Source organism: Gavia stellata, chromosome 17 (genome assembly GCF_030936135.1).
Source record: "Gavia stellata isolate bGavSte3 chromosome 17, bGavSte3.hap2, whole genome shotgun sequence".
Lineage (NCBI taxonomy): Eukaryota > Metazoa > Chordata > Aves > Gaviiformes > Gaviidae > Gavia > Gavia stellata.
In genome coordinates this window covers 19150221-19172765 of record NC_082610.1, presented here as the reverse complement: position 1 = coordinate 19172765, position 22545 = coordinate 19150221, and the positions used below count along the sequence as shown (strand labels likewise).

Sequence of the window (22545 nt, the reverse complement as noted above, 5' to 3'; positions counted from 1 at the left end):
GATATTTACTTCAGAAAAAAATTCAGTGCTAAAATATGCATGCTCTCATCTCAATTTTTTTTAAAATGTTGCTTCTTCGCAAACTAGTAGAAAAGTGAAGCGTATGGACCCACAGAAAAATTCTACAATTCCACTGGCTCTGAATAAACCAAATACGCTGCGACAACAACATCAGTTTTATTTACAGCATCTTTCTAAAATTCAGAGCATCAACAAACGATATTTTATCTCACAGAATTCTAGAATTTTCTGAACATACTTGATTGAAGACCAATGCTTTTATCAAAGTTAAGGATGTCACAATATCTTTGCACAATTCAAAAATCCAAGGTGTCCTAGTAAAGTGAGTCTAGACTGAAGGAAAATCTATTTCCTGTAACATAATTTGCCTTTAGAGTTCAAGTCAGATGTTCAACTTGACATGGATCTAAAACAGATGTGCACGAAAGATACACACTGATGAAAGAAGTGTTACCTTTTTGAAAAAAGGCTTATTTGAAGATTAACAGAAGGCAACTGGCAGGCTCAATGGCACTGCAGAACCGAGTTCTTCGCTTTCAAGCTTACAAAAAGTCATGACATTACCTGCTTCTCCCCAAATTTTGCAGTAGCAGAACAACTGCAAGATTAAATTTTCCTTTCTAGGCAACCAGTACTATCACCTAGAATAGCTCACTGACATACAATAGTTTCAGAATAATACTAACATCACATTTTAGCCATCAACACCACTATCACCAATTACTTTTATCATTACAGCTTGAAGCTGAGCAGATGCCTTTAAAGACTTTCCAACAGGTTAGAAGGGCTTTAAGAATTTGCAGGAGATGCATTAAATTGTTCTATTGTGACATCCAAGTGGCAATACCTTGTGATACAGTCTGCTGTAACAAATAAAGCTGTTTAGATGAGTTCATGCAAAGACTCTTGAGTCAATGAGGATGGGAGTGAGAAAAGAGCTTGGAAACTTACCCAGAGCAAAGTACTCAAGCCCTAAAGATAGGTGAAAATGAAGGGGCAAGGGGAAAGGAATAAGACATGGGAAAGAAATATTAATCTATTTTTAAACGGAAATGAACCATTTAGCTTCCAAAGGTGAAAGTTGGATAAACTGAGGCAATTGGGTAAAAGCTAAACTACCTAATATCAAAAACTAAATGCAGCTAGGATTCAGTCTCCCAACTAATTTGCTTCAGCACTCTGAACAAGTTTCTTAAATGTCCTGTTTTTACAAAAGCAACAATTAGAGGAAATGTTTTCAAAATAAGTAAGCCACCAGCTGTTTGCAGCAGGGATTATATTTTATAGCCCACAAAGGACAACATATATCCACGGTTTTCTGAACAAACACCAATAACATCACAAGCTAATATATGAAACTCAATACAGGCACCTAAAGGAGTAATGTACATATACACACAACTTTGCCTCAATGAAAAATGATATTCTGCACTCTGACAGAGCCCTGAAACACATGGGGCTTTAACCTACTTTTTACGCAGATGTTTATAAGTACAAATAGATTTCCTATTTGTCCCATGAATACTTAGCTGATAAGAAATATAGCTTGCTTTACGGGACTCACTTTTTTAGCTTACTGTCTTTGATGCCCTATCAAGAAGATCAGCTTGGACTGTAAGCAACCAGTATACCACAGTATTCTACAGCCTAAATTAAGTAATCTTTAGAAAAAGAAACAGAAAAAAATGGTAGATAAACTCAACTTTTAAAAGAGCATCAGGATTGACTAGTTCAAATTTTCCCAAACCCAATCCATAGATATCATCTATGGCAAATATAATTTGTAGCAACTAGCATATTGTCAGCAGTTTTTAATTTTTAAAACTTTTGAAATGAATTAGCATGGTGCAAGAATATTTTACGGCCATTTCTGCTATCATCGCTGTTCTGTAACACGTATCATCAAACGTGGGGGAAAAAAGCATTACTTGTGTTGGCATTTCAAGCTTCATCCGGTTACCACAGCGACTAACTGCTACTACTGTTTACCTCAGTTTGTATGACAGAGACACACGTGAGAGGAATTAGTTGCTTCAACCTTAATTAGAAGGCTAGTTATGTATACTAAGCTTTGAACGGGAAATTTTCTGTTACAGAAAAAACAGCTTGGCCTTCATGACAGCTAAATTTGACTTAACAACATCTCTCTTTAAAGTGCAATTATTTTGGATGGTTAACAAACAACTGTTAAATTGTCTGGATACGCGTTTTAGTCCACCCACTGTATTTCCATCACAGATAAGACTTAAAATCTAACAGCCTTGCCCAACAGCAGCATGTCTTCCATTTCAGATGTAATAAACAATTCAGTGCTGCTCTTCCACTCTTCAGAAAGAAACGAATAGAATTTGCTTATTGACTACGCTCATTTAACAGGATAGGTAAAAAGCCTGAACTATGACGGGAAGAAGGTAAACGTATTCCTGTGGAACATACTGATGTTCTACCATTGCCCTTCTTGAAGCAGTCTCAAAAAGAGAGAAAACCCAACTGAACTTTACTTATCAGTTATCTAACTAGGGCAAATTCAAGCTTACTTACATACTTTAAACTTTTCATCTTTGATAGAAAAACTACAAAGCCTAAGTTAAGATATTTCTTTGGTGTTCCAAAGACAGCATACCAACAGAGTTTCCCCAGAAGACACAATCAATTCAGCTGGGCAGGGAAGGCCAGTAGTTTGCACACACCTTTCTGAAAGGGTTTACCGAAACCAGGAGGAGCATCTAGTTCAGTACATAGAAAACATTCTGACAATACTCCATGTATTCCAAGATGCACTCTTGGTTCCTTTATAATTTGAAATTACTTTTATTAAGCCATACAATTAAATGTATGAAAGAGTAAAAGTATTCTGAAGTCCCTTTCAAAGTCCAAACCTAACCATCCATCTAATTACTATGAGTGGGTCATTGACTAGTGAACAGGCAAAAGCTTTAAAACTCACAGTGCTTTGAGAAATTTTGATGGTGCACACAGAAATTCTAGAACAGCAAATTCAAAGCACAGTAATATTAAAAAAATATCAAAAATATATAAAAAAATTCTAAATACCTCAAAGGTGGCTTGTAATAAGTTTGGCACTTATGAAGTCACGGAAGTACATTCAAGCTTTCCCAGAACAAAGGAAAAATTCAAACCGAGGGGTGGGACTTCACAATGCTTTAAATATACATGTCATAGCATCAGGAAAAAAATTTTAATACAGAAGATTATCATAGCAGTAATTAAAACAAACATGCTGGAACTTTGCAGAAGGGCAATGCTCCAACATACCGATCAACAAAATTGTTACATAAAGCTAAATTCTTATATGCTAAAATGTCAGGCATTACTATCACTTGCTAAATATTAGTTATTTCTTCACTTGACCAAGTAGATTTAATATGTATTACTGAAACTATTCAAGATAAATACAAAATTTACAGAACACCAAGATACACCACTGCACTTGTTTTTCAACTCTGAAGTTCTAGTATCAGTTTTATCTGTTCAGTTTATGTCTAGTTTCAATTATACCTGAAACTAGTCTCTTCATTTCTACTGTTTGTACTCTGACTGGCACAGTAATTTTGGAATATGAATATTCTCATTTTGATCTGTTCAGGAAATTCTATAGCACCTTCTATTACATTGCTATATGTACCACCCCAGCTATTGTTTTTCTTTTAACCACACACAAGATAACTATGTTTGAAGTTCACTAACTGCTCCAGTATATAGGGATGCGATGAACCTACAAGCAAAAAAGATATGGCATCTAATTCAAACACAGAAAAGCTACACAGAAGTCTGGCTTACCACAACGGAATCACACTTCAGGATGCACACACAAGCTGAAACTAGTTAGTTGGCAAAGCAAGCAAGACCTACATCCTGAGAACTAAACTATAGAGGTAAAAGCACTTTAAATGAAGCAAACTGCATGTTTTCATCAGGGAATCAAGTATGTAACCAAACTTTGCCACGTTTTGCTCTAAGTTAACTCTATAAAAATGAAACAGGAGGTATGATTCTTTAAGTTACATATGCAGTCTTCTGTTGAGGAGGTTTGTTTTTACAGAGAATGACATTTTAAATTCAATCAGGAATTGAGTCTTCAAAAAAAAGTAAGTCTGTTGTGTCAGGTCTTAGCATTGCAATTATGTCCCACACACTCTATCACTCATTCATACACCTGTACACAAAGAAATTCAAAATATGTAAATTTTTATCTTATTTTCCCTAAAAAGTACACATATTACTGAATAAATGTCCATACAACAAACTGGAGCTTTTAAGAGCTGTAGGTGAAACGCACAAAAAACCCCAACTGAACTTTACTTATCAGTTATCTAAGTAGGGCAAATTCAAGCTTACTTACATACTTTAAACTTTTCATCTTTGATAGAAAAACTACAAAGCCTAAGCTAACACATCTTTCTATAAAGTCCAAAACTTACTTTGCACATACTAAGAGAACTGACAATATGTGCTTTAGCTCTTCTTGATGCATTTACGTAACCATCTCAGGGCTCCCTTACATTTTTCTATTCACTGGGCTAAACACTTCACATGCTGCGTAGAAAGTTTCCAACAAAGCATCTTTAAAGACCACAGAAGAGTCAATCCCTTTATGGGCTATTTAAGCTGCAGTTCTGACAGCCCAAGTCATTTGGTGCGCTGAAGTCTGAACAGTTTCACACACAGATTGCCACCATTTAAATAAGTACACATTACATTAGAGTGCAGTGACCTGACATAAAGCTAAAATAAATACTCAAAAAGAGAAGCCTTCAAGCTACTTGTTCCAACTTGATAATCATTTTAAGCCATTTAATCAAACTCATGCAGCTCCCTTAAACTGGATACAAGACTGAAAGCAGACCCACACTTAATCCGCTCACACTTCTCCTCCCAAAAACATATCATGGGAAAAGTGGTCACGAACAAAATCATTTATAGCTTCCTTTACATTCCAAAAAACAGGAGAAACTTTGGTAGTTACTTCTGCAAAACCCTTCATCTGGAAGTTTTAAGAGTCTTCATGGAGAGAAATCTCACCTGCTATAGGCACATATCCAACTCCTTGCTGATACACAGTGGGCATCAGGACCACTGGCTGGGGCTGCATCATCATGGCAGCTGGCAAAGACTTGACACAAAAAGCACAACAGAGATTAGAACTGTTCAAGAAATAGAAAAAACTAAACCAGCAATTAAAAGAGTATTTGCAAAAAGTCCTCACATTGCAAAACCATGTTCAATATTACAATATGACTAACTACTAATCTATATTAAGCAAAATCTCTGGCAAATTAACTGAACTACCATCCTTTTAAATGACAATTTGCCTGTACATCAACACAAACATATGTCAAATAAGCCTTTTGCAACAGTTCAACAAATTCTGCCACTGAAATTTTGTTACTGAAGCAAATTATTTTAAAATATGGGTTTAATCACCTTTCATGCCTTATTCTTGTGAAATGGATATACAACATATTCATCGTAAGTGAAAACTTAGCGCAAACCTGAATGTTATTAAAAGCAGTATACTGCTCCTAGAAGCAAATTTTAGTTGAGATCAATTATTTTTGAGGTAAACCAGTACTTTAAACAAAATATCAGTTTAACTCCATTCCCTTTTACTACCACAATTCCTGTTCAGTTTGATCCTGGAAAATATTAAAAGGTCAGATTCTACGTACAGTACATTCATGGGCAGACAGTTTTAAAGGTTAATTACAAACTCATTTCTCCTAGGGGTAATAGAACAACTGTTCAGATGTGGGGCAGAATGTGAATTTCAAACAGCAGGGAACATCTGTTCCCAGTTGTGCACTCAACAGCAACTTGGAACTTTTGATCATGTACAAGCGTAGTAGGAAGCATTCGGGGCTGCACATGCTACACATGCTATCCAACAGCTCCTTAAGACAAAAGTGACAGATGACAGAAGAGTCCATGAGCTGCTAAATGGACTGGTGTAAGTCAGCAGTTCATGACTAAAAGCACCAAATGAACGAGAATGGAAGTGGAAAACAAAGTCAACAGAAAGAGCATTCAAACTATCCAGAAAGACCTAAAATGGAGAATAGCTTCCATTATTTTTGCTTTCAAATTGACATGACTTTCTAAATATTTAAGGGGAAAAAAAAGTTATGGTTAGATTCCATGAAGCTTTTTAAAAATTATTATTATTATTATTAAATTAGAAATGACAATTGATCATTTGACTGAGGATTTCTTTTTTATCCGTCTATCAGCACAGAAATAAGCTGAATTTTTGTAATTGCAAAACCAGATAAATAAATACCCATCTACCACCTCACCAAAAAGTATTTACTGCCTTAACTAGTATTTTTGACTGCTATTCCCAAAGTTAAATATAATTATTTTAAATGCTGACACACACAAACACCCAGTAAGGTACAATGCAACTACTTTGACCTCAAACTAAAATGTCTCTCTCCCACTACCTAAGAAGCTTCACTCCCTTCCTCCTCCCACCCCAAACCTGGCTTACCGTGTATGACATAACCAGATTAATCATTCCTTCCTTGTCATCACCCTGCCTTCCGCTCAGGCTATACCATTCATCCTCCACATTTCCTTGTTTCAGAGACTCAGGAATTGTAATGTGCGTCCAAGCGATGCGGTCATCCATTGAAAAGGCCCGCTGGAATATAATTAAAAAAAATTATCAAGTTAATTGTCCTAAAAAAATAAATCTCAAAATTATTCTTGACTAACACTTCCTTCAGTTTTATGCTATTTCATTTCACCAATTTTATTTTTAAGTTATTCCTTTTGAAATTACCAAAGTGTCAGTAAATATTTTAGCCATCTCCTTTCCAACAAGGATGAATGATGCTTGAAGTGGAATTATAGATTGATTGCAGATATTTATAAGAAATTGAAAACCTGAAGCAGAACACTTCTAGAAATACAACATACTAATATTAATATCAGCATAGTCTGTGTAAATCTAGTGACACCAGAGGCCATTAAATGAACGTGAACAGCTTCTGTTTACACTGCAATAGGCTGTGAACTCCAGTAATTCAAGAGCAGATACAAGCACTCATCTGCCACCCCTGTAGCAGCAATGAAACAGACACTTCAACCGATCAACTAAGCCCACAAAAGAGCATCCAACAGCCTCGCTTGTGTAATGACCACACAGCTGGTGCAGTGTCAAGTTTTACTACACACAGTAAGAGAGGCAGCAAAAAAAGGCAAACCACAGACTTTAGCCTCAGTTGTAGACTCTTAGTTTAAATTGTTCAAGAAGGTACGTTTGTGCTAAGTCAAAGTCAATATCCTGAACTGGAACAGCTGAGCTGCCCGCATATATTCCCTGTTGCCAACAATAACAACATCTAGCAGAACAACATACTAGAATTAAAGACAGTACTCTTCTAGAAAAGCTTTGTAGAGCAGATTGACAGTGCTGGTAGGTAATCAGACCCATTCAATCTCTAAGAAAATGAAATTGTTCAGAGGTTAGGTATTTATTACCACTGTGCCTACGTGCCCACTTGGAATGAAATTTGGGCAAGTATAGATTAAATTCTGTTTCTGCTAATAAATCCTAGTGACCACACACAGTCTATATCTGACAGTTTTATTCTCAGCATTTCCAAGCTTGGGAAAGCTTCCAAGCTCCTCCTGGGTTAGAGTAACACTGAAGAATTTCTGAGTAAAACAGCATTGTATAAACAAGCTATTTTTAATAGGGACAGTACAGAATATAAGGCTGCAGGGCATTTTGATAGCGAAGAGGAGCTTAAACACCACTCAGACATTTTTGCTTCTTTTCCTTTGCAGCGAACCCTGCTGATGCCCCCTATCAGCTACAAAGGAAAAGTAACAGCTCAGATATTCTTGGAGAAGAGCCAAGCCTTATGCATTGCTCCTCTTGGGATTCTGAAAAATTTTCGTCATCTCCCAGAGAGCACAGGTAAGAAACAGCCTTTGGTAACTCAACCCTTTTTTGCAAGATTCCACCCAATCCTCAGTGCAAACAGGAGATGGGGAGGGGAGAAAAAAATATATAGTAGTTCTGACCTCATCAAATATCTCTAGGTAGAAAGAGTCCACACCCGGGGGAACAGTGCACTGAATAACTTTATTCCACCGAGGGTTCTTGGCTCCATTATGCGCTGTTGGAGTTTCATACACAGCATACCCCAGCCGTATTCGACAATACGGATCCATGCGGGTCATTCCATAGTTCTTCGCCAATTTTGCCTGGAAGGAAAAGAAAGCCTATAAGTGTTTAACATTTACAATAATTTGATACGTTAATTAGTATCAGTTCACAAAGAGAATCAGATATTGAACAAAGAACTAGATTCAATTATGAGGTAGACAGGGGAAAAAAAAAAAAGAAAACCAGCATTCAGAGAAGAACACTGAATAGCCAATGACACCATGAAATGTCTGGGAGACCCTGAAAAGGGAAACTCTTTTTAACCTGTCTTTTGTAGAAAATACACATCTTCACCATAGCTAAAATAAGTTACTTCATACCAAACCCAAAAATACATGATTACAAGGAAATAGTACTAAGTTCAATTTTGGCCTAGGCATCTGCTCTCCAATATGCAATCATAAACTTAATGTGATAGGTAGCCTGCCCTCTTTCACTGAAGTACTTTTAAAGGATGAAATACGGAAATCCAGTAGCTTCAAGAATATGACACCATACAAAAGCACAAATGGCAAAAGCAGTTCAATTGAGGTAAAAATCTAGAAGATCATACTTTTCAAAGTGATTAAAACTTAATTTAGTGTGTGTATTTGATATTACTTAATTCAGTGGGCAACTTAAGTTCTATGTTACTATAAAAACAGATGCTGTATAGGATCAGAAGAGATCCAACATACTTTTGCTGTAACATCAGAGGAATAGAACAAAACAAGTTGATGACAGTCCTGAAGACAACAATGAGTACTGTTGCATAACTATGCCAAACTAGAAATCGGACTTTTTGGACATGCTGTTTCTCTGACCTGTACTAAGCAGCCAACAGTTCTTTTTCTAGTAAGACAAGTGACAAAATACAGTGCCTAGAATGCCTCCCACATACAGGACGTTTAAAGAACTGGAACAGTTGAGACTTGCGTCACAATGGCTGCAGCTCTGGCCTGGAAAGCCCTTTTCTCCTTCAGGGCACATGCTGGTTCAGTACTTCATGTGTTAGAGCTGGTAAGAAATGTCTCAAACCATTCCTTGTAAATGTGGGCTTAAAGTAGGAAACTTGGCACCTAAATTATGCACTCTCTAGACTCTGAAGTCCTGAGATTAAGCAGCTTACCATAAAACTTCACCAAAAGAAAAAAGATCATATAAATTGTCTGTTTAGTATTTTAAGAGGACACAATCACCGTGCTTAGACAAACTCACCACCATTCCTATGTATCTGCAAGGAAAAAAAAGCAGTAAAGTACTTTCCCAAAAACATTTTCTGATCTTCCACTAGTTTATTAGTAATGGAATTAAGGCATGCTGCTCTATATACTTTATCAACGCATATTTAAAACCAGAAGGCTTCAACCAGCTTTTCATGTTCGACAGGTTAACTATGCCGTGGCAAGTCTCCTATCCAGAATGCCACATGCCTCAATATGCAGCCAAGGTTCCCACAGCATTCTTGCATAAACTCTCAGGTACAGAAGACTTTCTCTTGGGACACCACAGGGTTGTACTGCCATTCAGAGGAACCTTGACAGGTTGGAGAAGTGTGCAGACAGGAATCTCAAAGTTCAACAAATGAAAATGCAACGTTCTGCCCCTGAGGAGGAGTAACCACATGCACCACTATAGGCTGTGGGCCAACTGGTTGGAGAGCAGCTTTGCAGAGAAGGACCTGGGGGTCTTGGTGGACACCAAGTTGGAAATAAGCCAGCAATGCACCTTTGCAGCAAAGATGACAGACAGCATCCTGGGCTGCATTAGGAAAAGCACAGCTGGTAGGTCAAGGAAGATGATCCCTTCTACTCGGCACTGGGGAGACCATATCTGGAGTACTGTTCTCTCTAGTTCTGGGCTGTCCAGTAGAAGACATGGCCATACTGGAACGAGCCCAGCAAGGGGCCACTAACACAATTAAGGGTTTCACAGAATCACGGAACGGTTGAGGTTGGATAGGACCTCTAGAGATTGCCTAGTCCAAGCTCCTTGCTCAAAGCAGGGTCAAATGCTCAAGCAAGTTCTGGGTGTATGGAAGCACCACAAGCCCTTTGGGCAACCTGCTCTTTTGTTTGACAGCTCTCACAGTAAAAAGGTTTTTCATATATTTTAATAGAGTTTGCTGTATTTCAATTTGTGCTCACTGTGCCTCTTGTCTTTCCTCTAGATAGCACTGAAAAGAGCCTAGCTGTCTTCTTCACAAATACCTGATGGCAGGGACCACTCATTGATAAGAATCCCACCCCCAAGACTGTTCCTCAGCTCTCTCAGCCTTTCCTTGTATATAACATCCTTCTTAATCCTCGATTAAGGGACTGGCCTGGGGGCGGTAGGTAGGCGTGGGATGAGGTTTCGACAAAATAAACTCCAGAGGTTCCCTCTAGCCTCAACTATCCTGTGATTCTATAACAAGGGGTTACTTACAGACATGGCATCAAGAACAGCCATTAGGTTTTATTCTTCAAGCAAGATAAATATTTTTTTCTTGTCTGCACAAGCACCTAAAAATAAACGAGGCTTGAACCTCATAACAACCAGTACCAACTCCATCAGTTCACCAGTCCAAACAGGAATCTGGATGTTTCTATACACAGCCAAAGTGAGATGCAAAACTCCTTCTTGAACACTGTACTGTCTGCCCCCTTATCTGCTCTGAGAACTTCTACCATCTATACCAATTGGATCACCATCCCATAACAAAAAGCACTTTAAGCTGTCCAAGCAAAATAGCCAAAGATGAACAACATACAGAGCAGCATACAAGTTGCTAGAAACTGCTAGAGAGTTAAGACAGACATGGCATGTTGTTTGATAAATGTTTTGTTTCCTCATAGGCCTAAGGTTTAACCTGAATCATCTATCCCTAGCTGTGGAAAAAAATTATACTAAAGCTTCTTCCACTATGCTCTAAAAGTGGTAACATTTTTCTGCTGTTCAAAGTTGCAGAAGCAGCTTCCAATCTTACACTCTCTGAACACAGATTGGGAAACTCCTCAGAATTAGAAAGGGCTGCAACGGAATGCAGTGAACGAGTTCAAGTGTCTAGACCTTAGAAGTAATAAACTTGGAAAAAGCATTACCCCCAGTTTTCAAAGGAAGGATATCGGCTGTGAAGGAGCAAACTGACCAGTGAAAGACATAAAGGAAGGATCAGTGCCTTCTTCCCTCCCCCGAGAGGCCCTACATAGGTTTACTCCCCAATAAGGACCTCACCATGGTAACCATACATGTACTATTCCAGGCTTGGTGCTAAATATCTCCTCGGTATTTTTTTAGAGAATGGCTTGAAAAAAGCACTTGTGACTAGATGAGGTGGGTTAAGTTAATATGAAGGATATTCTGGTGTGCTATCGTAGATAAACAGAATTGTGTTAAGACAGGCAAGTTTTAAAACCTGAAATCTTCTGTATAACTAATACAAGAATACAGTACTGCCGAGAGATGAAAGAAAGGATAACAAGGGAAAAGAGGAAGCAGAAAATAAAGAGCTAGGACTATGCACTTGTGATTAATAAGAAAGCCTGCAGAAAGCACTAGGAAAAACAGCAGATGCGTTAGAGGAAATGGGGATGGAACAGAGCAGTCACTCAAGGAAAAATATGTAAGGTAACTGCAGTTCCCTACAATATTCTCAAAGTTGCTAATGTCTTCAATATTGTGTTTCTACAGGAAGCCTTCTTAACAGAAGTTTTCAGACAAACCTGTTCACTGTAAAAAAAACCCATGAGTTTATTTGATTATGTGCTATAAAAGCAAGGTTTATAGGAAATTGCTGCACGATGCAGCTATGAAACTGGAAAAACCCCACTGATGTACAGAAACACAAAGCTCAAAAAAATTTAAAAATTACTCAGTCCCTATATACAAGTAACTTAGTAATTCAAATTCTAACACAAAAGCTTTTCATGGCCACCGATCAAAAAAGATTAATTGTATTAATTACAATTGTACAAAGATGGTACAATTTATACCTGTACTACAGTAATGCTGAGTCTGCCTACTGTACCCATTGGTCCTCCATACTGTAGCTGCTGAGCTGCCTGGGCATCCAGCTGGATTTGTTGCTGCTGCTGAGTTGGGGTAATGCGAAGAAAATCTTGAGGAAGCTCACCAACATATACCTTAAAAAAGAAAAGGAAAAAAAAACACCTTGAAATTTAAGTCTTCCACTTTCACAGTGAAAAAGAGAAAAGAATATAAATCAAAGAAAAGCTTAGCAAAAACATTCCGCAGAATTTAGTCTAGTTTTGACAGCATGAACAAAGAACTAATTAAATGACAAAACTGCCAACTCATGTAGAGACCGTTCTCATATTCACTTTCAAAAACACTGATTTCCAACATAAGCCTCTGGAAAAAAGTAGGACACACAGAGGCAAGGCTGCTCTGCAACTAAACATTTAAGTAGTCCACACAAAAGTCAGAGCTACCAAGTTTTACATCCCATTCACATATGACTGTCTGATGACACCCAGCTCTTTCACCTACTCATCACTCACGTTGCATCCAATCATTCCTGTGACAAGACACAGCACCCTGCTTTCATTTGAAAGGGTCGCTTTCACAGTCACCTTCAAGACAGATCATAAAGCCAATGTTTCCTATGAAGCAAATAAATCCTTTAACATAACTAAGAATCCTTCAACATAGCAAAGATGCCCTAATACTTTTCCAATGTTAAACACAGGCCGGCCTGCAACTAACTTTGGGGACAATTTGGGGACAAAAATCCCCCCATACTCAAACCATTAAGGGAGGAATTAAAAATCTGATCTACCACAAGACAGACCCAGGATGAAAAATTCAAAGTAGAAAAATCTTAGAGGAATTCTGTCACATATTCATCCAATATGAATCAGCAGTCACTGTGTATTTTCTGTTAGCTTTACAGTAAAAGAAGGGGAAGTTTCTACCTATTACTTGTCAATTCAACAACTCAGGTTGTTTCTAGGTTTTAAATGCTCAGTGAACATTATCAATAACACATTTAGAGAGATCACCACAAATTAACAAGCATACTATAATAATAAACTTTAAAAGGCAAATAAAGTGGCATAGAAAATTTATAATTAAGCTGTGCTCATTTCTGCTGTCTATAGAGTTGCTTACATATTTAATACAGAACTGTCCACCGCATCAAGACAGAAGACGGTGCCATTTCTTATGTTGCTATCCCAGGCAAGATTACTCAGTTGTATATCTGGCAGACACATGCCTACAGAACATACTTTAAGAAGTTAACAAGCCTCTAGGACATAGCTTTTGAAGCTCAGACAGCACTTGCATGCCAAGACTGCATCTTGGAGATAGCAACAGTCATACAAAATGGGATTTGGCAAGAGCTGTAATTTCTAAGAGCCTCAGGATCCTGGCAACAGTAGGTGTTACATGCCAGAAAGAAAGTTTATCAAAAAGCTAAGGAGGAAGTACTGAATGCCTGCTGCAAGGCTGTTGAGAGGCAGGGGAAAGAGGGAATCAGTTTTGCTTACGAGCATCTTTGTAAAATTTTACAATTAAGATCCTAAGTAGCTTAAGCTTTAAAAAGTGGTGAGGGAAATGGGGGCAGAAAGGGAGAAGACTAAGCTAAAAGATAGTACTAATATTAAAAGAAAGCTTATTTAAGTTAGGCTGGAAATTAGACTGTCTTGTAACAGCCTTCTCATTAGAATACTTGTTATAAGAAAGGAGTTAGTTTTAAAATAAAACATAATTCATTTAGGAAAGATTTGAAATGGCACCACAATTAGCATTTACAATAGCAGGTCACCTCCAATCCTTGACCTCCATGAAGTTTCAGGTCTGGTATTATTAGCATCTCTAAGAACAGACATCCAAGATTTCCTATAGCCAGAAGTGGCGGCTGCAGCCCTGAAATTACATTCCCATACGTTCAAGCTCCCTCTGTCAACTTCTCAGAACATAGGATAGCATATTTTGTCTCAGACATCTTAACACGGACATTGGAAAGCTTAATTCATTCACAACAAGCGTGGAGCCCAATAATACCCTTCACTTTTCAAATTATTTAAGTCACCCAAATACTGCTCCAAAGTAAAATACATAAACTAGTCTCTGTACTGAGGTCCAAAAGCGACAAACAGAATCTGTAAGGGAGACCAAAGTTTTCTTACAGAACCTAAACTGATTTTAGGTCATTCAGTTATCTCACAGAAAGCTACATTCTTATCCTGGAATTGCGGGGCAGACTCACACAGAAACTGAAAACAGCCAGGGTAACTAAATTCTCAAAGGACCAGACTGGTAAACCCCTCCAAAAGGAGAGTGGGGAACAGGAGATGCATATGCTCCCATCTTAAATGTTCTGTTCTGACTGAGATCCGGTACACAAGTCCTGGTGAAATATTCAGTAAAATATCCGGGAGAGATGCCTATTGAGGAAAATACACTACTCAATAAGTTCTTATGCTAATTATCAGTTGATTCCACATTGAGAGAGACAAATCAGTAGCGTGCAATCTTTTTATCTGTAAAGAAAACAGGCTAATTTATGTCTTCCTCAAAGCATTTAAAAGCAGGCACATAATTGCCACCTCCAAACCTGAATCAAAAATACAAAGTTACATAACCAGAGTTCAACCACAGTTCTTGTTTTTAAAGCAAGGAGAACATAAGTGACAAGAGCATATCACTGATCCTACTCAACATCCACTTTACAACAAATGCACTTCCCGCTACTATAACATTTAAGGAAGAATGTGAAATTCAACCCCGCTCTGCCATTAACTGTAGAACAAAAAATTAATTCCATTTAACATTTGAATTTTACTAGAACTCTCTTTTCAAGCAAGACAGCAATATGACAGTGCTATGATAGAAGAAAAATGCTGAGGAGGCATTCATAAAAATAAGCCTGCCTTCTTAATTAGTTCTTAATAAACTTTACAGACAGCATTGCATATCAAAAATATGAATTACCTAGAAACAATAATATTGCCCTTCCTATCTGCTAAAACCACCTAAGAGCTAGTTTTGAGGATCTTCAAAGTGAAACGCTTCAGGTACAAAAATTGCATCTCAACTTCCTCCAATTGAAGGCGGTGTGATGTTCTACAGCTATTCGAGCTAATTTAGGACTAGGCTGTCTCAGTCTCACCCTCCTGTTTCTTCTCACCCCCATTTCTTCTGCAACATTAAACGGTGCCAAGGCAATTGTTAAGTACACTAGTGCAGAGGGCTGATCAGAAGAAAACGAAACAAGAGCTGGCAGTAAAGGGAAAAGGGGGGGAAGTCATCAGGACCCTTACCTCGCTAACTGATCGCACGAGTACTGGTACCTACATACGGCAGGGAAAGGGAACGCAGAGCCAAGGACAACCACAAATGCCCTGACTTACAGAACCATATGCTAAGACATGATACATTCAGGGAACTGTAACTAAGGTTTCCACAATAGCAACTACCATGATACTGCGACAGTAGGTTTCAGAGAAGTTTCACGTTAAAGACCTTTAGACACCGAGCTACTCAAAAAAAGTTGTAACCATTCTCCTTTAAACAGTTTTAATGTTTTTAAGAAAGAGTGAGTGAAGGAGAGAGAATTTTGAATTATTATTCTATGTTTTGCACACTAAAGAAAAAATTGGGACCAGATAGGATGCATCCAGAGGTCCTGAAAGAGCTAGCTGATACTTTTCCAAGGCTACTCTCTATCATCTTTGAAAGGTCATGGAGATCAGAGGAAGTCCCCTGTAACTGGAGAAAGACAAACATCATACCCAGCTTTCAAAAGGGCAAGAAGGATGACCTGAAGAACAGGCAGGTCAGCTTCACTTCGGTTGCTAAGAAATTCATAGAGCAAGTCCTTCTGGAAGCTATTTCTAGACAGATGAAGGAAAAAACAGGAACTAGGAATAGCCAGCTTTACCAAGAGGTCAAAAAAAAAAAGCCTAATGAGCCCAACTGCCTTCTACAATAAAATTATTAGAATCTGTGAATAAGGAGAGAGCAGTAAGTATCAAAGCTGAGTCAATACAACCCAAATGGGTGGACCACTGGATGGATGAAAAACAGGCTGGGTCACTGAGCTCAGAAGTTGAAGTGCAGTGGTTAATGACACTGGAGTTTGGTTAAAAGCAGAGTTTCTCAGAGGTCTGTACTGAGACTAACTTATGTGTCTAACATTTTTCCTTATCAGTGACCAGAGGTGAAGACAGAATGTACCCTTATCTGTTTTGAGGTTGAAACCAAATCTGGGGGGGAATGACTGGTATAATTGAGGACAGGGCCAATAACCAGAGAGACAGAAGAACTGACTGACAGGAATCTCATGAAATTCAACAAGTGCAAAGTGCTGTACTTTGGACCGAAAAATCCCTGGCACCAGTACAGACTAGAGAACAACTGGCAGGGCTGCAGCTCTACAGAGAAAAACATGTGGGTCCTGGCAGAGAGCAAGCTAAGCATGAATGAACAGAGCACTCTCACAACGATGAAGCCTAACAGCATACCGCACTGGATCAACAAAAGCCTAGCCAGTAGGCTGAGGAAAGTGATTATTTCCTTTACTCAGCACTCATTAGATCACATCTGGAATACTGCAATCCATTTGGGGCCCAGCACTACATGAAAAATTATAAACTTGAGAGAGCCCAGCAAAGATCCACCAAGATGGCCCAGGAAAAGGGCTGTAGCACAAGGCTTGTGAGGACAGGCTAAGGATTTGTTTAGAGTAGAAGAAACTTAGGATGCACCTCGTAGCAGCTTTCCAGTACCTATGAGGAGGTCATTAAGAAAACAGAGAAGGTTCTCTTCTGAGATGCAAGGCAAGAAGAGAGACCTCAATTGTCAAACTGAAACAGAGGAGGTTTGACATGAAATAAGGAGGGGAAAAAAAAAATTCACTGCAGGGACAACCATGGATAGGAACAAATTGCCCAGGAAGATTGCAAAAACTCTCACCTCAGAGGTTTTGAAGATCCTGCTGGACAAAGCCCTGAGCAACCTGATCTGAATTAAAAATCGACCATGTTTTTAGCAAGAGGTGGGACTACATGGTCTCCTGACATCCTTTCTAACCTGAACTATTCTATGGTTCTATAGAACTCACATTATAGCATGACACATCCCCAGTTAAACTCCTGCAGAACTGTAGTCAAAGGCTCTACTTCAGAATTTCAATTTAGAGATGGACAAAGGAAAGAATATAACAGTAATTAAGTTTATTACATTTACAGATTATTGCCATTTGGTTTTCTGTTTTGGGGGGGGTGGTTCTGGGGGTTTTTTTTTTTTGCTTTTTTTGTTTTTTAAATGTCACCAAAACAAGAGAGTGTCATAGACTGCAAGGTACCAGACATTTCTTCTCCTGTTATTATTTTTTCCTGTTGCCAGGAATTTCCCACCTACTTTGTCACTTCCGTTGCTTCCATATGTCTACCTACAAAGGCCTTACGATTCTAATGTCATCACTTTCACAGTATTTTCCCTTTCCCCCAATTGCACCACCTATATTTAGTCTTGACTAAATATTTTGCCACAAGCTACTGCTTCTGGATTTTCCCAGCACATCTAAATTTGGCCAAGACATTAATATTTAAATATTTGCAAAATACATTCCACAGTCCAAAAGCACAACTGTTAATACAGAAAAAAGTTTGGGTTTACTGAAGAAATCAATACGAACCATTGATTACGACCAAAAAAAAGATTCCCTTCATCACTAAAACAATTCCTGCTAAGTATGGCAGGAATTATTGTATTCAAACATCAGTTAAAAATTAAAGATAGAATGAGTGTCCATAGACATCTCAAATTCAAGGAGCATTTATAGCATATTTGATTCAGTCTGCACTCAATGTAACAGAGAAATAACATCGGGAAAAACCATAGAAGCAGCTCAAAATAAGGAAACCCATGAATTCACATTGGGATTAGCATTAAGGAGCAGGATAATTGCCATCAATTCCAGGAACAGGCTTCTGATTTTTTTCTACACTACCACTAGACATACCAATACAGACCTTTCTTTCCTCCAAGTCTTGGCTGAAAGAAAATGCCATTGGATGCCACAGAAAATAATCCACTTAGTGCCTTAAGGCACTTCTCTTATCTGTTAGAGAGCAAGAGCTTCAAAGCATTACCAAGGCTGCCCTCAACATTTTCTGTCAAAGGAACATGCTCCAGAAATCAGATCACAGCACTTAATTTCCATTTTGCTTAGAAACACTCAATGACATCTTACTCCAACTTTCTAAACAACTTCTGAAATCCAAATTGATTGCAACAATGTGTCTTTATGAGATTTCCACCTTCACAGATCAGGATTTTAATACTACATATATCAACACTCTAGTAAGAAACAAAATATCTAATAAAATACTCAATTATATCCAGAATTATCAACACAATTGGTGATGGCACTTTGTATTCAAAATTGCTCATGTGACAGCATAACATGTATCAATACTGGTCAATGCAAACATGAATTGCTTCTTTGTCACCTTCGTTCAGAGAAAAGCTATCAAAGTTTTGAAGAGTCTCAAAACAAAACTTCAAGTAAAATCAGAGACAAGACTTATGCAGTGAAATGACAGTATTAAGACAAGAAAAGACAAGTAATCATAAATATACCCTACCCATTAGAAGATTTCTAATCATCAGAGTAGTGATTATTAGGGAAATTAGCAGTAGAAATCAAAGTAGTCCTAAGGTTGGTACTTGATCTAATTTTGGAGGACCTGACATATTTGCCAGCATGGTGAATAATCACGGAAATTAATTTTGGGTGTGCTTGGCTAGCTAAGGAATCACAAATACAAGGTTTTGGTCTCTCAGACTTAACCTGAAGCCTGATCAAACTGTTCATCGATACCTCTCACTTGGAAAAGGTATCATTTAGCAGCCCTTGTATATTCAGCTATAGTTTAGATTTCAAAAGCTGTTTTGTTCTCAGAAGGTCAAAAAATGTGAGAACACACTAAATCCATAACATCCTGAAAACAGCCAGAGAAATCTATATTGTAGCAGAACATTTACCAGTAACAAACTGAATGAATTCCAGTTCTGTTTCATCTGAAAAACTAAACAGCAATCAGAAGTTTTAATTACTCACCAAATAAGCATCACCACAAACTAGAAAGCACAGGTACAAGAACAAGACTGGCAACAGTACAGCAGCGCACTTTATTTTCTTACCTGCAAGAAACAAGCTTGAGTATTTTCTTGCCTGTTCAAACAGAAAGGGACAGAACTGCTCTCTGCAGCACTAAACAGAAAACGTTTCCCAATCCTTTAGCACCATTTAGTGGCTATTCATTTGTAATGCAGTTGTATATAGAGAAAAAAGCAGAATTCTACCTTCCACTCTAGCGAGAATTAAGAAAGGCTGGCATGTACCATATCAGCATCCTCACCTGTGAATGGCAGCTTAATATTGCATAATTTATTCATTCATTTGAAAACATTCAAATCTCTAAAGTGGTTAAGACGAGGAAGAAAAGCATACACAACAGTGTTAGGAACGCATGAGAAAAAAGGTATTTATATTAGTTTGAGCTTTTTTCCGTAAAACCTATTACATATTGACAGAATTTCATTTGGGTGCAATCACACCATCAACTCTCAAGCACCAAGCCTTTGGGGATAGCAACTACCTAATTCACCACAGATTCGACCAGAACAGCAGTCGTTGTCTTTTCAAGATACCATCAAGAGAGAACAAAACACTTAATTCACTTTTTTTACCTTCATTCTCCACTTCAAACTTTTATTCCAACAACAGAACCATCATCACAATCCATTGTAAAAGGAATCTATTCTGGAAGACCAGGCAAATAAAGCATTTTAAGGAATTAAATTGATGATCATACTATATTACTGTCATAACAGACAGTGATGCAGTTTTTCAAGATTAGCAGTTTAATAATTCACTCCTCTGGACTTTTATCAAGGCTGCATAGACAAGAAAAAAAAAGTAGCTGTTTCTAGGAAATAAAATACAGCAGTTTAAATTGATTAAGAAAATCTTACTTCACCTGCAGAGCAACATGGTACTGTCAATTACTACCAGATCCTTCCAGACAGGAGGAACGAAGAGAAAGAGCACATCAATCAGAGCTGATGTTATACCCCAGTTATACACCACACAGCAGAACATCCCGGTGTGGGGCAGGGTTAATCCGGGGCGCAACTAGACAATAACAGACTCCCAATAAACTGTCCACACTAACTCCCAGAAGAGTGTTAAATTGGCTGTAAGACTGCTCGGTGCCTCCCCCGCCCGCCCACCTGCTACCCCTGAATGCGTCTTTCAGCACGTTTCGTGTTCCAGCTTTCAGGTGGCAATTTCAAAGGCAGCTACCTGCATCTGCCCTGCCCAACCACGAAAGCACGAAGCTCTGCTCCGCTTTACAGAAAAAAAGGTTTAACTTCGGTTTAGTTTAAGCCGTCCCCGCCTTGGGAAGGCCCTCAGACAAAGAGCGGGCAGAACAGCCTCTTCAAGCCCTCCCCGCAGACAGGACTTTCCCCTCCCCTTTCCCAAAGCCTCTTGGCGAGGCGGAGAGCCAGGAGCAGAGGCACTTTCCTCCCCCCGCCGCCTCCGCCCGTATCACGGCAGGCAGGAGAGGTCTCTTCCCCCCTCTCCGCCACGGGCCGCGAGCGGGGGAAGGGAGGGAGACGCGAGGGGTGAGTCCCCCTCCCACCGAGGCCCCCCGGCAGAGGCCGCGCCGAGGGGGAGCGGGACGGCAGCCGAAGCCCGGAAGGGTCCAAGCCGGGCCTCCCCAGCCCAGCGCCCTGCAGTCGCCAGAAGGAAGAGGAGACAAGCTCCGGAGGCCCCTGCGGCTGACCCTCAGCCGGCGGCACTCACCGGGCCCCGCTGAGTAGTGACGGTGGTCGCCATGGCGCCGCCCTCGGGCCGAGACCCCTCCTGCCGCCCCGCCAGGCCACCGCCGCCCTCGCGACCGTTACTGCTCCAACGGCCGCCGCCACCCCTCACTCAGCGTCAGGCTCCCGAGTCAGCTGACCCCGGCCCCGCCCCCAGCGCCGCGCGTGCCTGCAGCAACGCATTCCTCCCCCGCCCCTTCTGGCGGTTTCCAAAGCCGCGCCGTGCGCATGCGCCAAGGGAAGGAGAAGGGGAGCGCGGCCACCCTGTCTTGCGCATGCGCCTAGCGACATACCGGGAGGGGAGGGAGCGGGAAGCGCGGAGCCACTCTGGCGCATGCGCTCTTCTGCTCTGCGGCCGCCGCAACGGAGCGGAGCGGTGCAGGGAGCGCCGCAGTCGCTAGGAGGCGCCGCGGCGCTGGGGAGGAGCCGGGGCGGGCACGAGGCCTCGGGGCCGACATCTTGGGGCCGGAGGCGCCTTCCCCCGCGGCCTGAGGGGAGTTCCCGCCTCCCGCGCGGAGAAGCGGGCAGAGGTTTTGCGTGGGAGTCCGCGGAGCGCTCCCCAGTGGGTTTTCTGCCAGTGGGGCGATGTGTGTAAGGCTACGGCTTCTTGCCTCGCCCGGCCTGGCTTCGGGAGAGCTGGCCCGCTGTTGGTTTTCCAAAGCAGAGACCATGACCTCCTTCAGCTTGGTGAGCAACTGCAGCCCTTTCCAGAAGAACAAAAGTGGCTTTAATATTCATCCAAGTGCTGCTTTGGGAGATAAAATCTGATCATTTCAAAGCCTATTTAAATAACATAACTGTTTCCTGTTGTTAGGATCTGCTGCACAAATTTAGTCCTTAATTAAAATTCTAGCCCGGATTTCGGCAGCTGGAAATAGAACAGTGCAATTAGGAACGCTCCAAATATAGCACCAGCTTTTTTTTCCACGCTACCCTAACATCTACTTGGAGTGGAAACAGCCTCCTCTTTTTACTTGTGCCTTGATACTCAGAAAAATGACTACTACAGGGTAAAATTGATTGGGAGCCATCGAATGAGTAGAGTTGACGCCAGCTGTGAGTCAGCCAGCCGGCTGAAGAGAAAGGCCTTAACACTCCCTCGTACCCCCACCAACGGTTCCTCTGCTGGAAGCAGGATTCAGGTCACCCTACAGAACCATTAAAGAAGCAAATCATCCTTCCCTTGTTCCTACCACTAGAAAAGAAACCAAACCTCAAAAGACATGGATTTTTTCTTAAAAAAAAAAAGGGTAAATTCACCCCTTTTTTTTTTTTTTAGTTCAAGTCTCTAAACAGTCTTCTTGACAGAGGGGTTTTTTGCAGGGAGAAGGGGTTAAGTTTCTCGGAGGAAGCTAAAGGGACTAGATTTTTTTCACTGCCTCTTGTATAGGCCTTTCAGCAGAGATAGTGCACTATATGAAGGAGCAATGCAATGTAAAATTAAGCTAAGTGATTAAGAACATTCAGCATCTTACAGTATCAGATATGTGCTCTGTCTGTACCAA

At 39.9% G+C, this 22545-nt stretch overlaps 1 protein-coding gene across 2 annotated transcripts in view; it reads right to left on the bottom strand.

The window, feature by feature from the left end:
- The window catches only part of TOLLIP (toll interacting protein), a 29396-nt gene extending 8326 nt beyond the window's left edge, over nt 1–21070 (bottom strand). The window contains exons 1-5 of one of the 2 annotated variants that reach the window (XM_059825769.1): nt 21024–21070; nt 12172–12321; nt 8074–8256; nt 6530–6682; nt 5065–5155 (exon numbers count right to left, since the gene is read on the bottom strand). In XM_059825769.1, the coding sequence (XP_059681752.1) occupies nt 5065–5155; nt 6530–6682; nt 8074–8256; nt 12172–12321; nt 21024–21056 (610 nt within the window). In that variant the 5' untranslated portion in view covers nt 21057–21070. The remainder of the gene's footprint in view (nt 1–5064; nt 5156–6529; nt 6683–8073; nt 8257–12171; nt 12322–21023) is intronic. The other variant, XM_059825770.1, reaches the window with a different exon arrangement.
- Between the last annotated feature and the right edge of the window lie 1475 nt (nt 21071–22545).